Here is an 18,891-nt window from a genome sequence, read left to right on the forward strand (position 1 = left end):
ATACTCTTCCCCTGTGCTATCACTATAATATAAGGGAATATAATTTCTCACCCACAGTGTCTATTTTTAGTCTTGACGCAGAATACATGAGGCTAACTGGCAAGCTTCTCTTGTTTTTTTTTTGTTTTTTTTCTCCTTCATTTGGCTTCCTGTTCTGACGTGCCCCAGAGTGCAGCTGTGATTGGCTGCTCACTTTCACAACTTCCTCACAAACAGAAACACAGAGCGATCAGCTGACAGCGAATACAGTGATAGGAAGTGCAGATACAAAGTTGTACAATTTCGGATTTGACAGACTAATTTGTCTGTAAATGTTGGTATAACCCGTGCGAGCGAAGGCAGAGGAATGTGAACAGGAAGTGGAGGATACTGCTGGTATCTGGAAGCACTCAGCAGTGGGTGGAAAAAGTCGTCTCTCAGCCACAGCAGAGTGAAACATGAGCAGTGATTACCAACCACTGTCTTCAGCAGAATCATGCAGAAGTTTATTCATAGGTAAGTGTTGTCCTGGAGACTATTTGCTATTTCTACAGTGCTCTCCTTTTGGGATTGATTTGTTCATAATATAAAAGAGAAGAAATCCTCTTTTTCTTATCTTGAAATGCCGGCGTTCTCTGGGCCACCCAGATGTTACTTCACTGAGACACAGGGCCTGTGACTGCCAAATGTCTCTGACTTCCTACAGGGAATAAAAAGTTAGTAGGACTGAAAACATTCTTACCTCAGAGTAGGACTTGAGAGTTGTTTACACATCCTACTGAGTCTCAGTGGGAGAAGGATTACTCCTGGGAGGGAGAGGGTCGCCGCTGTTTCATGACATTCTCAGCTGCAAACTACAAATTCTGATGATGTATTGAAGATTTCAGACAGTTATGGTTTTAAATGTTAGTGTTCAAGTCATCCTGTTATAAAACAACTTACACATAACACACTCCAGTTGGGTAAAAAAGTTTGTAAAGTAAATATAACCCTTGCAGCAAGCAGACGAAAAACAGTTAGTCTTTTTCTAAATGTAGGTGCTTTGTTTTGGTTCTTATTTTATAAACAAAATACAATAAACAGTAATTGTCATGTACAAAAGTTCATTAAGGTCCAAAGGAGGCGTGTCCTTGAATTGTGTCAATGCCTGGTTTTCAAATCAAATCAAAATCACTTTATTTTTCTGTTAGGAACTGCATTGCAAAGAGTGTCGGTGCGGGTGTGGACACACAACACAATAACAACAGCAAACCACGTGACAACAGCAACATAAACACACATATTTAGCTGGCAGACATGGCAACATAAACACAGATATGTACACACGTTTATACAACAGACAGTTAAAAAGAAGTTATAAGTTAATCTGTGTCTGTGTGTGTGGTGTCTGTTGCAGTCTGTATCCCTTTTCTCCTGACTCATGTACTGTAGATGTTGAAAATGAAAATCGTGTTTTTCGTGCTTTTCACATGTTCCTGTGGCATTTTTCTTATGTTAGAGGACATATCAGCAGAAAAGGAAGTGCAAAATTGCATTTCTGAGTTTTTCTGCCTTCAAATTGCTGTGAACCAATGGCAGACGCAAACTGGCAGTTTCAGGGAGACTGGAGTTGACGTGTCACAACTCCAGGGGAGGGCAACAAGCTCCCGCCCCGCTCTGCATCTGGCTCAGAGGTGAAAGGCTAAGGTATAACAGGTATATCTCACCTGGTAGAGCAGCTTTCACCGTGAGCAAGGACTACATTCCAGTCTGGGATCAAATCCCAGTGTGCAGTTTTACGCTAAATGCGCTGAATCTGTAATTGTACAATGTTAAATGTCCAGCGAGGGAGTGGCTGGGCGGGTGCAGAGCAGCGCAGTCTCCGCCCACCCTCCAGAGGCGCATTGCTAATGAGCTGCTGGATTTAAAATAACCAAAAAGGGTCGCGGGAGGGGGACTTTAGGTGTTTTTTTTTTCCCAGGCCACGATTTTATTGCTGATTTAGATTATTTAGTTTAGACTGTTCGGGTGGGAGATGCCGACTGAACCAAACCAAGCTATTATGTTGAATGTGAGGATGGATTCAATGAAGCATTTGTAGAAAGCAACAAGAATTGATTGATGAACCTTAAGTTGGCAAAGTTTACCGAGGAAAAAGAGGTGTTGTTGGCATTTGGAGAAAAGGTATTCGCTGCTGAGTTAAAATGTGAGTTTGGAATCAATTATTGTACTGAGATATTTGTATGATTTGACCTTTTCTATTGTTTCACTGACAGAGAGTGTGGATGTGGTGCAGTGTCCATGGTGAAAATCAATGACCATTTCTTTTTATACCTGCACTGGTCCCTAATACAGTTACACCTGCAAATACTCACATTTAGCCATTTAATAAACTCTTAGCATATTATATTTAACTTTTATCTTGTAATTGTGTTTATAATAAGTAAAAATGCACATATAGTACATAGAATTTAAAACAGCAGGTACCTTCACTCAGCCCTAATATTGCTCTATAATATCTGTAACAGTGCAGGGCAGTGATGTTGCAGACCCTCTGTGGCCTGTCAAGCATCTCTCCATGGAGATCATGGTCTTGTTTTCCAGTGCCGCTCTCAGTGACACTTGTTGTTAAAGGGGCACTCCACTGATTTTACCCATCGAGTTTAGTTTACTTGTCACAGAGAGCACTCCTCTGGCTGTGATAACACTAAGTCTGTATGATATCTTCAGTGGCTCTGGAGGGCCATCTGAAAAGGTCTAAAAAATAAGCCCGGCGACATCGTGATGATGTAATTTTTGAGCTATATCAAGGGAATTGAACAGATCTAGAGTACTTGGGGCTTTACACATACTTGGGCCGAACAGTCAGATTATCTCAGCCTGTGCTGGTTTGATTTTGACATTTGATTTCAAGACCACTGACTGCATGTAGGTAAAAAAAAAAAAAACTAAATTGATGGACTCCTCTTTAACTAATGTGTTCCCACAGCTGGGTAAATAACAGTTATCTGTTCCCAGGTTGTGGGGAAATGCATTGTAATATGAACATGTCTCTCAAATATTATAGTGATTTTAAGTAGATAATTGATCATTTGAATCCAGCCTGTGGAAGTAAATGAATTATCTGATGTAATATTTGAGCTATCACAGTTTAAACCATGCCTATTTTACTGCGATCAACATTAACACACCCTTTTAAGTCTTGGTCACAACAACTGATGATTTTTTTTCTTTGTCAAATTCAGTAACCTGAGGAGTTTGGGGCAAAGTGTATGCCTGTATTCTGTATTCTTAGACACTTCATAAATGTGGGGCCAGGCAGAAATTCCTGTCCTTTATTTGTTTTTCCCTTGTTTCGTATCTGTTAAAAGATCAGGAGAATGTTGTGGATAATCAGAGACTTTTTTTTTAGGCTTTGAGAGAGTTTTGGTTTAAGTAAAAGGTGCAGCTCAGTGCCGGGCAGATGTCTCTAATATTCACTCCTATCAGTTCTCATCATCTCATTTTGTGACTTGGTGCACGCAGCAAAATAAAAGGTGAATTATAGAGCACAACACTAATCCCTGCTTCCATCTAGAGGTGCTCTAGGCCTGTGCTTGGAAGTGTTGACGGCCGTGGTGTTAGCTTACCAGTCCCCCAACCCCCACCCAACCCCACCCCCCATTGTAGCCAGATGGCTGTCACACAGGCGGTTCCTCGCCCAGACCATGCTGATTTCCCATCATTCTTTTGTTAATGAGGTCGTTAGCAATGCAACAGACAATTAAATTATCCCAATCTGGCATTTTCCCTCATTGGTATACTGTATGATATACTGTACAGGGTTTCAAACTCATCAAATGACATCACTCAGTTTGACTGCTTTTGTTGAGGTGATGGTTGATGTGATGATGAAAGGGTAGGCCTTTGTCATTGTGTTCCGTATTATCCATGGCAGTAGCAGCACAGCAGTGAAAGTGAAAGCCGTTTTCAGACAGTCAAGTAGTATAAACAGAGCTCTTGACAGAGTTGGTGTTGGTATTATCCTCTGTGATAGCAGGAGATCAGTGTCTGCAACTGACAAACTTTGTTTTAGTACATCGTCACCCTGTATGGAAACAACACAGCCTGGAGCTGCTGCTGCACACAGGAAGTTTTGTTAGCTGTTAAATCGTGTAGAGAGGGTGACTTCAGCCAGTTAGTCGAGTGCTCACCTTCATGTGAAACGCTGCCGAACACTGACACCGCTGACAGTTAATTATGGGAGTCACAGATCATGCAGACTTGTCAGCTTGGCTACGATTGACATGCGGCATGTTTACATCTCTGTTGTAATGTTGTTTTCTAGTTATTTTCACAGCAGCACTGCAGCCGTTATTTAGCTCCAGAAGTGCCTTGGGGCTTGCCATAATGACCGTAAAAGCAGTACAGATTCGGAGGAATGAAATGTTAAAAATGACTTGTGGGTATAATTGGTGAAGCTGCCATCACAGTAACTTTGGAAATATTTTCGGTCAGGCTGTTGAAACACACAGACAGGCTGTTAGCTAGACTGTCATAGTCTATAGGTATGTCTCTGCATGGCTTCATTATTTTCCTCAAACTCCTCCACACATACAAAGTTATTTTGACAATGAGTGAAAACCAACTAAATCTGATATATTGTTAGACAGGCAGACGGAAAAGGAAGCAAACATAGAAATTTTGACACCCAGTAGAATTAGGAGAATGCCTCACTTGAATGATTTCCATTTCTAGGCCAGGTGGTTTGTGTCAGTAACAGGGTGGTAAAGCAAATGGCAGACCAGACAGCACACATTTATCTCAGAATTCCTGATTTTTAACTTCGCTAAAATGAGTGCTGAGAAAAAAGTTCATCTGGTTTCTCTACTTTACAGCTTGTCTCAGAGATATTAATGCAAGCAGAGATATATGCGTGGTCAGTAATAAAATCCGCTTACACAGATTCTGATGGGTTACATTAAAAACCTACCCTCTGATTAAAAGGGTTTTCAGCTGAAGATAGATTTTCACCTGAAGCAATGCGTTTTAAGGAGAGCCCCCAAAGAGACAGGAGCTTCTGAGGCAGCAGTTTACTCCCCATTCAGACAAGTGCACGCATGACAGCTAGTCTTTGCTGTGTTTTTATGGGATGAAACCAACAGAATCTGGCTCCCAGCTACTGTCCACTGTTTAGCGTCAAAGCTCTTGTTTGGGAATCATCACTGTTGAGGATATTGGTGAAGTTTCTGCTGATAACAGCACAATAGAACACATCAGATGAATCTTGTGGCTACCCCAAACTTTTGCCTAGTTTCAGACACACCATGTGTTCCACTGCTGCTTACCTTGTATGTCCACTCTTACTTAAACCAGGACGGATCATTTTATTGCTTGACCTACCTCGGTTCAAAACAGCTGTTGCAAGTTGTGATGCTTCCATCACAATGGCCTGGTTCCAATCTGGCCCTCTATACCTCCCACTCTGTGATGGATAGTTACTCTCTGTGGAGTCACACTCGCGGCTGTGGAGGGTCTCTTAATTGAGGGGGAGGGTATAAATACACCAGCAAGCTTTGGGGTGTCGTTACCTTTCTCCAACAGAAACAGGAAATTTATTGTCACCTAAATTTCAGAAATTGTATTGTAATTTCATAAATATGAATTTAAATGATAACTTTCCTTTGGCACAATGGTTTGTTTGTTTGTAATTACAACACAAAAGATTAGTGGAATAAATGTGGGTTTGATGTGAGGCAACATCTTACTTACAGTACATATGTAGATATTTCATCCATCCTGGGCTCAAAGCAGTGCTGCACTATTCTTGCCGTTTGTAAACCTACATCGATGCAGACACAATGTTGGAGCACTTTATAACCCATCCCCTCTTAAGGGTAATTGGTTTGGAATGACACTTAATGTGGCGGACCCTCAATGCGAACGTGCAAAGTGAGAGTGGGTGGGAGGAGGGAGGAGTGTGTCGGGACCAGATTGGAATTTGGCCAATGTGCTGTCATTAACAATTAACAACTCCAGATCCTTCTTTCCACCCTCCTGCTAAAATGCAGACTTACACCAGGTTAGGCTTAACAAGTTTTACAAAGTGCTGTTTTGATTCTATGAACTAATTAGAGAGAAATATCAAAATATCCAATTAAGAAATGGTGGAAAATGTAGAAATCAAGTGAGTGTAGGCCTACTATCTTCATCAGTGTGTCACACTGATGATAGCAAGAAAAATACTGTCAATCCTTAGGGATATGGCACCCTGAAAAGACTGTTAGGGTGCACTCACACTAGGGCCAGTTGTTCTGTACCGTGCTGAAGCACGAATGCCCCCGTGCCCTGTCTGTCTGTCTCCCCTGCTGGCCTGAACTCACATTAGCCTAACCGAACACGATGGATGTGCATGTAACTGCGGAAAGAATGGCGCCTTTAAACGGTTATCTTGAAGTTTACTTAACGGTGTTCAATGGCCGTTTGTCAGTAGTAGTAGTAGTAGTAGTAGTAGTAGTAGTAGTAGTAAGGAGTAAGGAAAACAAATTTGATTGGTCGTTATCGAGCAGGCGGGATATTCAATGTTTGGGGCGGGACCGAGCTTGGTGTGTGTGTGTGTGAGTGTGTTTAGCTAACGTAGCTAACTGTTAGCTTGTAGATTTGCTACGTTATGGCTTGCTAACTTTGCTAGCTAGGCTAAGTGATGGACCACAGGGATCTGGAGGAGGAGAGTGGAGTAGGGACGGAGGAGAGTTTGTGACAGTGGTGGTGGACGAGTCTCCTCGTTTTTCTGAGACGTTTGATTGTCGGCTGACGGATCCTGATATCATTGGCTGATGAATCGTGAGCAACATGGTGCATAATTTATGCCTGCATTATCCAATGCGAAAAAAACGACTCCACTTTCACTCCAGATTTACTCGAAAATAGAATTTTGCACAAAGTTTGGACTAAACAACAGTAACACAGACGCACCGTGCCGTGGCACAGCCTCTCGGCGCGGAATGTGATGGTCTCTCGGCCACAGCAGGTCAGGAACACCGGCCCCACCGGTGGTCACGGTCCTTCTGTGGTACGGTTCGGTGCCGGTGGCCTGCTTTGGCCCAGAGACCATCACATTTTACCGCGGGAGGACCTTGGGGAGGACACGGTGTTGCTCCAGATGAAGACCGGGCGGGACTGTCGGCTGAGAGCTTCCTGTTTCGGCTCCGAGCTGCTGGAGCCTCGCGGGTGAGAGCGGAGCAGCTGCGCTGCATCCACATGCAGAACTCCGTTGGCAAAAGCCAAGTTATGATGAAAACTTCCAGATCATGAGCTGTCATGAGTTTTTGATCGTCATCTATTTCAGTTCTGCTCATCGTAGAGTCCCCAAATGTACACATAAAGGCGTGTTAAAGTGTCTATTTTCATAATTTAAAAAAAAAGCAAAAAATGTAAAATTACATTTTTGGCACTCAACGCATGGTAACGTAAAACGAGAAATTACGTGGTTGGCACTCAATGAGTTAAGACCTTTAAGCGATGTTAGCTAGCGATGTTGACGTACGCATGGCGCGGCGTAATCGTTAAGTGACTGTTGTTTACACGCGGTTGCAGGTTAGGTTGTGGTTAATAATATTAACACTTCCGTCCCATTGGTACGTTTCATCATTTTTGCTCACTTAAAGGGATACTTCACCCAAAATCGATAATTCACCAAATTTCTACTCATCGTCATGCCAAGGAAGGGTTTGGAGATCTTTCAGAGTCATCAAAACGCTTTTGGAGTTCCAGGGGGGGTCCGGCTGGCAATGGATTTTTATATAACTGCGGCGGATAGAGTTCACCTTTGAATCGTCCAAAACACACACTATGAAACATCCAGATACCTCCATACTGTTTGTCCGTACTGACCCAAGTGTCCTGAAGCCGCCACATGAAAAAGTTGTTCAGAAAAAAATTATTTGATCTCTGTTTTTAGTCTTGTTGTAGCAGTAGCTCCCAGTGGCTCTGTTGATGTTTGTGTGCATGCGCACAAACTTCAACAGAGCCACTGGGAGCTACTGCTACAACAAGACTAAAAACGGAGATCAAATTAATTTTGGTATTTGGATGTTTCATAGTGTGTGTTTTGGACGATTCAAAAGTGAGCACTATCCACCGCCATTATTTGAAAATCTGTTGCCAGCCGGACCCCCCCTGGAACTCCAAAAGCATTTTGATGACTCCAAAAGTTCTCCAAACCCTTCCTAGGCATGACGGTGAGTAGAAAATTGGTGAATTATTGATTTTGGTTCAAGTATCCCTTTAACTGGAATAAATATCAGGATAGATTGGATGGTTTGCTATGTGGCACTTGAAGCTCCACTATTTTTTTTATTTATCTTAATAATGGGTTAAATTGCTACCTGTGCTGTGTCTGTTCACAGTGACAAACCCACAGAGAACAATCACCCAACTAAAATGCACCTTTAAAGGACATAGCCAGATGTTTTCTGCTGAAATAGCTCTCCAGATTGTAAAAGTCATGAAATAGACTGGCCCATTTATAATTGCTGTGAGGATGACATAGAAGGATTAGATGTATTTTCTTTATTACATATAGCTTACCAAGGACAATACTCAAAATTGTAATGCAAACCATCAGGTGACCTGGTTAAGGTCTGTGATGTCTGTAAAGTAAAAGACATCATCTGAAGTAACACAATGACACACAACACTGACTTGGCAGGGTCAACAACAAAACATATCAAATAATGCACATGATCCAGGAAGGCAATGATAATAACTAAATAGATAGCTGAATCTTATTTCTCATTATCGGCCTCACATCTGCACCGTTGTGTTTATTGTCTTGTCAAAAAAGTCAACCTGTTACAATTACATTTAAAGCACAGATACACTTTGCCACTCTCCCTCTGGGAAGAAAATAAAAGTCTAATGCTCATGGGAGCTCTACAGTCTTTAATGCTGCAATACCAAATGAGTTGTAGAGTAAGTAGGAATATTTGCAAAGGTCTTTTACCAAAGAAAATACAATGACACAATGAGCATGTGATGTAAAGCCAGTGCTAAAGTGTTCATAACCTCTATCTTCTCCTCTTCTTCTGCAGAGACACCAGAGTGCTTTATATGCAGGGATGTTGAACTTAAAGCCAGTGACCCACTGAGGAATTTCTGCGACTGCAAGAATTTACTTGCCCATCACGTGTGTCTATCCACATGGATCCAGAGGGTAAGAGAGACTTTCCATGTAGGGAACCTTGATATTTTGAATTTGTATCTCTCTCTCTCTCTCTCTCTCTCTCTCTCTCTCTCTCTCTCTCTCTCTCTCTCTCTATATATATATATATATATATATATATATATATATATATATATATATATATTTTAAACTAATCAGCCATTTGTCAAAATGTGAGAGGTAAGGGGGGAAATGTCTGGGTTGGATTTCTAATGGTGAACAAATGTGTTTGCCATGTGATCATTCCTTATTGAGACAAAACATTGCTGTTTGCTTCAAGTTAATGAGCTACCTTTCAAATGGCAATACCAATTAGTCTTAATGAGGGTTGCTAGCAATGATAAGACGTCATCGTTACACAGTTGGAACACAGGGGTTGAAACAGTGAGAGGTGCGTCATAATGAACTGGCAAAAATCCAGAGCGATATCATGCACCTGACACATGCCAACCTGCAGCAAACTGACTCTTTAACGTCCGTATTGCTCCTTGAACCAGGGGTTGTGTTGACGCAGCGGCCACTGGTGTCAAAAGATCACTAATAGATTTATCTCATCACATGAAATGTTTGTTTCAGTGGGTGGCATGGATTTCTGTCTGTGCAATCTTGGCGCTTATTGCAGCTCATGCTAATTACGCTTCCATCATTAATTCCCAGCAACTGCTGCTGCTGTTGCCATGATAGTAAAATTGTATAATCACTTCTGTATACCCAAGTATTTTCCCCAGAAATAAAAAGTGAAAGCCCAAAGTAACAGAAGAGGTGGTAGAGGCTCTTATGGAAATGGAAATCATACCACCAACAATTACAAATCTCAGCTGCATCCAGTCACATTACAAAATCTCTCCATATTGACAGATGATACATGAATGCACTTTTCTGTTTTACATAATGTAATTACTATTCAGCTACTTTAAAGGCTATCATACTAGTCACATTATGTTACTAAAAGCAATGCCTGAAGCACTAAATGTCCTATCATTCATACTAAAGGTTAAAGCTGCACTAATTGTTTTTTTTTTATAGATCATTTATATTAACAACTGAGTAAAGTGTAAAGAGTCAATTGTCTCCAATAATTATCCCTGACCTCTGAGTGAACATCACTAATCTAATTAAATTGCAAAGCTGTTTTTCCTCATAACTTTACTGTTCTCTTAACAGCTAAAATGCTGGACTTGTCAGGTGACTAGAAACTTGACTTTGTGTCATATCATATAAAAGTCTTTAGCTTGTTTTGTGTTTCCCCCACGTAACCAAGGAAAGAAAATACATGATTGCATTTATGTTGTTATAGTTAACCAGCTGAAGGCAAAACATACATACAGAGGTTGGTTTGCTTAATGTGATGTGATGGGAAAGTCCTTGTCAGCCTGAGAAAACAGTTGTGTAATGTATTTTCTCTTTAAATGAGCTTGAAAAAAAATTATCTCACACAAAAGCTAGTGTTTCAAACTGGCAAACACTGTCCTTATGTCAATGTGCATTTACCAGACATTGAGAATCCACCAAAGAGACAGTGATATTGCATTGTGGGAAATGTAGGCTCTAGTAGTAGGGATTTCAAGACAGGATATCTCAGAATCTGCTGCTGTGTTTAATCACTGGAGTACCGTTTTGAACAAGGAGCCAAAGAAAGGAAGAACTGAAATTTGTTTCAGTCTTTGTCACTTGGACACTTTTGTACTATTCTATAATGTTCACTTCTGGTTCTTCAGAATGCCTCTTTCCAAATGAAGTAAACATCGAGCACAACTCTAAGTAAAAACATCAAAATATATAGCAGTTGTATGGTGCCACACTAAACTGTACATAAAACATATATGTTATTAATTTATATAATTAATTTCATACAGTCACTGTATATTCATTCAAGATAATCGTGTCTGTTGTTGAAACCTTTGTTGTCGTGCCATCCACTCCTGTGAACTTGGATACTCCACAAGTGGTAGACAACATGCTACAGCAGACCTTTCATCTGTACCACCCAGATGTCAGAGTGAAGAGCCACTTCCATTAAGTGTGTGTCTTCCCACTATACAATTATATACAGACACACACACTCATGAAGCAGGCACATGGACACACACACATACGCAGAGTGAACCCCGGCCTCTGCTGTGAGTGTGCGCTGCTGCTACAAGACTACTCTAGTTTTTGTGTGCAGGAAGAGCAGATAGAGGGAAAGAGAGTGGGAGAGAGACAGCGTGCGACCTTTTAGAGTGCTCAGGGTAGGGAGCCCCTTTCCCTTTTACGGAACAGAAATCAGCAATTGACCTGTCACTTTTGCTCTGATAGCCATCTCTGGAAAGCAGGTCATGCACATATGTCTAAAGTGCCTCTTAACCGCATTTTATGAAGCCAGAAAATGTAATCCAATAATGATTTGACTTGCGAGAGAGAGCCAGCCAGCTGGGAGTGATAGCATGCACTGTTACCACCAATAAAAGCAGCTTGAACAAAAAAGGGCAAATTCCAAGTCCTTATTTAATTTCAGCCACAACAGTGTGACACAGATGTTGTCACTAAACAACAGACAGGCTGAATTCAAACACAGCAAAAAAAGTACTGGCATTAATTTCCATAACTGTTGATACTTACAGTACTTCAGTGTGTTTGCAGCAGAGGATTATCTGAATGATCATCATCATCTGCACTGAGGCAAACCATACGCTATCTGTTTTTAGACCGCCTCATTTAGACCCCCCCTCTTTCCCATCCCTCCCCATTCAGGTTCCCAAAGACAAATAGCATGGCACAAAACTAATTAGTAACCAGGAACTAGTTAGGAGATGCCCTTTGAAAAACATGTCCTGAGGCAGGATTTAAATATAGGGACAGAGTCAGTGACTGAGTGTGCCTAGGAGATCCCGGCCTCCAGGCGCGGCAGCACTTTGACCCCTGACCCTCATTATAGGGAGTGCATTCCTAGAGGGGTGAAACCCCTCACAGCACAAAGTACAAGGGCATGGGAGGACTGTATGGTTTGCACCGCACCAGCTGAGTGTGGCCTGGTGTGTCTCACTGCCCAGCCCAACTACAGGCTTGAGAAAATACAGAACAAGGACACAGGCTTTTGGAAAGTAATGGTATACAGTTGTTAACCCAGCAGATAAATACAAATTTTCATTTTTATACATCTGGTTTCACTCTATTGAAGTAAAAGGGAGTGGTATTCTGGAAAAAATGCCCTTCATGATTTGTAATCCCATCCATCTGAAATGGAAACCACTGTAGTTACAGCAAGAAAAAGAAGTGAGAAGAGGAGCAGTGAAAATGCTAACAACTTGCTAACTGAACATATCACTGAGTAGAGAGCAAAGTATCGAACCAGGCCTCAACAGATGAAGAAGATAATGAGAGAATGAGTTTATGTTTCTCTTGTGATATATATGTGTGTTTGTGTTTGTGCGCGCGTGTGTGTGTGTTTATGTTAGCAAGCATGCCCTTGACTATATATGCTTGCCTATATATCCCCTTAATTGCACACGTACACACACCCACACACTTACCCTGTCTCCCTCTCATGGGTTGATAACTCTCATCATTGCAAACAGACTTGGTTTACATTCATTAGTTCAACACTCACAGCAATCAGGCCACAGTGCCAGGGGCAATGGTCCTCTTTATAAAATCACATTGCCTAATAGCAGTGTTCTATAATTATATGCCATTAACATCGATCAAAATGTGCTCCTACATGCCATGCATATTAGCAGTGGATTTGGCACTTAGTGTTTGTACAAATGCTTTTCTTGTTCTTCAGTTAGTTAGCACCAGCTTGAAGATTATTGCCAGCATCTTATTTTTGTTTCTTGTGCTGCACTGTCATGTGAAGTGGTACAGTAGGGTAAGTGTATGTATTACAACAACATGTGTGTTTACTGATCTGCAGAGAGGCCTTGTGGTGCAAAACATAACAACACAATACCTATAGAGAAAATACAACAATGTGAAATGTCGTTGTCTGTTTGGTTGTGCATTGTGTTTTATTGCATTTAGGAAATTAATATCAATATTTTGTGTCCTTTTTTTTTTTTTTTTTGCATTGCTCATTTTTCAATTGTGTGTTGTCTATTGTTGTCATGTTTTGCACCACTGTTTGTTTTACATGTTGGTGTCACTGTAATTGAATTAACATTTTTTTGTATAATGCACCTTTATATTAAAAATAAAATAGCATTTTCCTAACAAACATAATTAGTTTATTGATCAAAACACAAACTCATAGTTATCATAGTGCACTAAGTTCAGCTTTAGATCTGTTGTTTTGATCATTCACTGTCACTAAATTACTTAAAAATATAATTTACTTACAGGGATGTGGGAGTGAAGACAGACTGCGATGCATCATCTGCAAAGCCAGGGTAAGTGTACTGATGTGTATTTTAATAGGGAGGTATTATCAGAATTCAATGAGATATTTGATGATGTCTCATTCTTTTAATCTTACTGTGTGAAATGTAGGTAGCAAGCATTTAAACAAACACCGTTTAAGTCATTAAACAGTGGCTGCATCTCACAAAGCAGATTTAAACAGAGCAGATCCATAATACTAATGAGCAATCAGGTCTTTGTTTTGCTCTGTGATTTAGCTGATTTGCCAGCAGTTGTGTTGCTTATGAGCTGTAAGCTGCCTTTTATTCCTTATTATTGCAGCAGAACACTCACTGTGGAGAAGGAGGGAGAAACATTACAATATTTGGCAAAGGATACAAGCCATGTAATGACAAAATCTGTATTCATTTCATGAGCAGAAATTAATCACGCTTTCCTTTGGTACATTCCTAATGCAAATTTTCCGTCAACACATTGTGTCTGGTGTTTGTGAGTTTATTTGTATGAAGTGGTGGAGCTGATGTGTCATCACAGATGGGGTTGCATGCTGGATAAGGTGGCCACATTACTAACCATCTCAGATTAGGAAGTATAGTGTTGATGTGTTGTATGTATTCATGCTTGCGCCGTGGGTCAAAGCATCACAAGCTGTCTACGCAGTGTTTTATTCATTGTTTGCGCTACAGCGATCAGTTGAAAATGTGTGTATGTATGGTAGGTTTCCACTCTGTGGAAGAAAATGTCACAGTAACTCTGACAACGACCTTTCAGTATTTTAAGATATTTTAAACATGAAATCATGCACACACACACTCACACATACACATACACACGCACACACACACACACACACACACACACACACACACACACACACACACACACACACACACACGTACAGTACCTATATTCATACACTAATGGAAGTCAGTGAAACATTTAGTGTGAGTGATGTCTCTGATGTTGTTATTCATCTAGGAACATGTGTTTGTCTACTTTTGGGGTCAAAGAACAATTGTTCTTGAGTGTGATGTTGTTTTTTATTTATAGAGTATACCATGTCTTTACATTAGGCTATATACTGGACTTTGTTACGAAGGAGGTGATGATGTTGATAATGTTGTTAGGCTCCAAGGGCAGAAGTCAAACTGAACTTTGAATTCTTTTGTACAGGGAAATATAATCAATAACAATTGTGCATATAATTTCATTTTTGTAACGTGGGATGTGGACATATTTGTAGTAACACCATTTGAGATTGGGGTGGGGGTTCTCCCTAGCAGCAGCTAACTGACATTTGAGAGTCATGGTTGCTAGGAGACATGCTTTTGTGGCGTCGTAATGATACATCCTCTGACGGTTGATACAATCACACATAGCATCGGTTATCAGTCATTAAATAGGAATTGGAGGACGCATCATGCTGTTTATTCTGCGTTCTGCTCAGGACGTGGTTGGTATTTAGCCAGGCTTATTAGCTTACTAGCTTTCACTTTCCAACAAGTCCAGCTAGTCTGCCTTGCCAGGCTAGTTAGCTTCTTTTCTTTGTCTTCGTTGCTCTTGCTCAAAGGGAGGGGTTTAACTAGCATGAGTTGTTGCAACAAATTCACATCCTCCCGGGATCTCTAAATGTGGATGTTGCATAAGAAATTGAAAACACACAAATATCTCCTTTTATGCAATATTGCGTGAGAAAAGCAAACTTTATTCTATATCTTTCGCTCTCTTGTCGTTTATATTGTTGATTTATCTTGCAGGTTTTTTGAGTGTCAACCTGATATTTTGATTCAGTCACTTAGCCAACAGTCAGCCAATCACAGGAGAGGCCCAGAGCATCCTTTCCTCTGATTGGCTCACTGTCCAGTTGTTACTAGAGCTCCAGAGAGAAGACTGAGAGAGGAGAACAAGATGCTTTGTGATGCTTACAACTACAACTATATCTTCTCATGGTAACTTCAGAGAAAGCACTGGGAAAGTGTCAAATGTGGGAAATTTAGCTCAAAATGTCATACATTATCACAATGCATTGAATACTCTGGATCAGAGCTTAGAGAATCTTGAATGATGTTGTTAACAGATTCCCCCCTATTTTCAAAATGAGGTCCCCTCGATGTTTCAAGAAAGTCTTTGGAAACACAACCAAAAGCGTCATGCTGACCTGCAGACTCTCCCTGGACTGTGATAATATAAGTCAGTGTTGTTTAAATAGGAGCCATTTTCAATTTTTCCTGTTTCCGTGCCAGTATTTGGCCGCAGGCAAACACGTTTTAGGTGTTACACCCTCCCTGCTCTTCTCTCACCTACGAGGGGACATTTCTTGTACTTTTGCACCATCTCCAACTGACTGTTGCACTTGTCTCCGTCTATTATACCGATGGCATCGTCATCAATTATTAATGGAAAGCAGTAAATGTCTGAGAGACATCCCACTGTGAGACCAAACAGCCACGAACAGGGGTTAGTGGCAGGACTGGTGATTGCTGCAAGTGGCAGCTGTGCCATTTAGAGAATGATTGTTGGGAAGCTTCTACTGTATTGATATGAACTCTGCTACAGTAAGTTAATGCATCATTATAATAACATTTTAATGTCTGCAGTGGCATGGCCATTTAATATTTGTCCACAGAGAGATGTATATGTAGATCAGGAATGACTGTAATGATGGTAGTGATAATCATTTGGTCCTGCTCTACTATCACTCTGTAATGCATTACTGCAATCACTGCTGGTTAACATTAAGAGGCTTTAGCCATTAAGACTTTGAGCAAGCAGTGCTCATCATATCATCTCCAGTTCAATGTTCATTTCATTTTCTAACCTTTTTTGTTGTTGTTGTTGTTGTTGTTGTTGATGATGCTGCCTTTTTCCTGCATGTTGTTTTCCTTTTTGCAACGGGGTCTCAAATGTGGGCCATTTGTATGAGTTATGCTAATTTGTTGGGGCAATGAATGCATTAATTTCATTAGCACATGGCCTCAAAGCAATAATTACCAGAGTAGGTGTGTCACAAGCAATCATGTTAAAATTTGCCAGTTAATTATTAAGATTTTGTTCTGAGGGACCTGGATTTGACATGAGTCGCCGAGGGAAAAAAAGAGAAGAGAAAGTTAATGCATTCCAGTGGCCGAGGCTAGGTGCTTGTTGTTGAACACTGTGGGGGTGGCCGTGGCATTGTGGGCCTACTGGCACGATTTTTGCATGTTGACAGCTCACATTCTGGACTAATTACCACAAATAGCAAAGGGCTAGCTGGTGCTCGGTCAATCCAGGAGGGTGTAATTATAAAGAAAGGGAGGTCCAGAGCTGCCTAATGGCCTCTGCTCCCTTTGATTGGAGTCCGGTGGAGAAGATGTTGGTGGGGAGTGTTGAAGGAGGAAGAGATTCACAGCTGCCTTCCTTGGCCCTGATTAGCCCTTGTCCAACACAGAGCTGGGGTCAGAAGGACAGACTATGTGTCTAATGATGCATACTTAATAAAAAACAGTGTTTCTTGGTACCAGGAGGGGTTTCTCACCTGATAACTGTAGGAGCTGTATTGGTATAATAGGAAACTGTTTTCAAAAGTAATGGGGTACCAGTGGCTTGCTGCTTCACTTCTACCATACCCGTTGGGTACAAAATTTGAATTTGAATTTCCTGTAATTTTCCTGAATATTAAGTATTGCTACAAATTAGATAAGAATTAGAAAATGAGCTTCATTAGCAATATATGGTAGCACAAGGAAATGACAAGTTCTGTTAATGTGACTGTCTTAAATTGGTTGTGACAGGTAAAGCTCACAAGTCCAGTTTCATATGACAGCAAACATAATGTCAGGGATTGTAATCCATTGTATGGCAAAAAGAGAGCACTCTAATCTAAAATGTCCATTACTCGTTAACAATAATGATGTCTATCTGAAATAACAATGTGCTAATTTAGTTTCTTAAAGACATGAACACCCAACTGGTTAATTGCCAATGCCAGTAGAAAAATGTCGACAGATGTGTTAATTTGGGTATGCCGACTCTGCTGTGTAGACAAGAGTCTAATTGAAAACTAAAAGCACTAAAAGCATGTCAACTCATTTTAAGTAAACATATGTGCAGTGACTTCTCTAGTGTATGACACTTTCCATGGCAACCAAACAGAGGCTGATGAGGACTTGACCATTTAGAAAACTGGTTTTATCAGTGCACCTTCAATGAAAAGTGGAGTTTCTGGCAGTGAGAGGTCTCCAGGATGTCAGAATTTGTTATACAATTGATTACTCATGGAAATGATTTGTAGTAAATCATACTGAATTAAGTAACAAATAGGAAACACAACATTTCATTTTTACATTAAACTACCAGTCAGAAATACAGTAGACATCACTGTATGTTGTGTGTAATTTTATACATTTATTTTTTTTTCTAAATCCAACTTCTACATAGACATTCATTGACAGGGAATATGTGTGAGTGTTTCAGTTTGGGAGCTAGTGTTTAATGTTAGTGACAGATTGTAGTCTTCCAGGGGTAAATGTGTTGTTTTCAACAAAAGATTAGAAGTAAATGCATTTTGAGATACTCCATAGTAAAGAATCAAATAAGATTTGTAGTTTTAGATATTCCGGCCGTTGACAAACAGTAGACATTTCAAATCAAAACAGTGAAGTCAGTCCAGACAGAGCAACACTGTAACCTGAAATCTTAGTTTTCACTGGCATTCATGCAACTTAAAATCTCCTGACACCATTCCCCAACCTTCCCCGCCCCACGTCTCTCAAGTGTCTCCTTAAAGGTGCAAGCATTTACACTCCCATCCCCCTCTTTGAAAAAAAATGTTAATCATCACATGATTTTATATGGAAAGCAGATTATCCGTTGATTTTGATGAATGCAGCAGCTGCCAGACTCTTCATTTGACTAAAAGCAGGACATTCTGCCGAGGCCTCTCGTATGTCACTAAGCCTCTGTCAGGACAGTGCTGTGACAGGAGATGACACATGAAAGGAATTCCTCCTCATGGCTTTCCCAGGACAATGGAGCATGGCCTTGAGGTAGTACATGTGTTTGTGTGAGTTGGTGTGTGTGTGTGTGTGTGTGTGTGTGTGTGTGTGCACATGTGTAGGATGGTTAGCAGTGAACCATTTCAATTCAACAATGGACACAAATTCAGAAATTGTTTTCTCCTCATATCTCTTGAAATAGTGTTCTTTCTTCTGGTATTTTACATGATTTTGTCACTTTCTTATAAACTTTCTTGAACTGGCATGAGCTTTTTATTTAAGGAAATATAAACTCTGTTGACACTGCACCTACTGTGAATAAGTTTCCAGTTTTAAACGGGGATAAAACTGTTTTTGGATGGATTTGTGGAAACCGCGTCTTCAAACCTCTGCGAGCGTGTTTCCAATGGCAATGACTGA

At 40.6% G+C, this 18,891-nt stretch overlaps 1 protein-coding gene across 1 annotated transcript in view; it reads left to right on the forward strand.

Annotated features, from left to right (window-relative positions):
* Positions 1 to 227: 227 nt before the first annotated feature.
* Positions 228 to 18,891, forward strand: part of LOC146988343 (uncharacterized) — a 71,266-nt gene continuing 52,602 nt past the window's right edge. The window contains exons 1-3 of the mRNA XM_085773551.1: positions 228 to 495; positions 9,030 to 9,151; positions 13,480 to 13,527. Coding sequence (XP_085629677.1) covers positions 438 to 495; positions 9,030 to 9,151; positions 13,480 to 13,527 — 228 coding nt within the window. The 5' untranslated portion in view covers positions 228 to 437. The remainder of the gene's footprint in view (positions 496 to 9,029; positions 9,152 to 13,479; positions 13,528 to 18,891) is intronic.

Source organism: Trachurus japonicus, chromosome 4, assembly GCF_045865225.1.
Source record: "Trachurus japonicus isolate A0001 chromosome 4, Traja_1.0".
Lineage (NCBI taxonomy): Eukaryota > Metazoa > Chordata > Actinopteri > Carangiformes > Carangidae > Trachurus > Trachurus japonicus.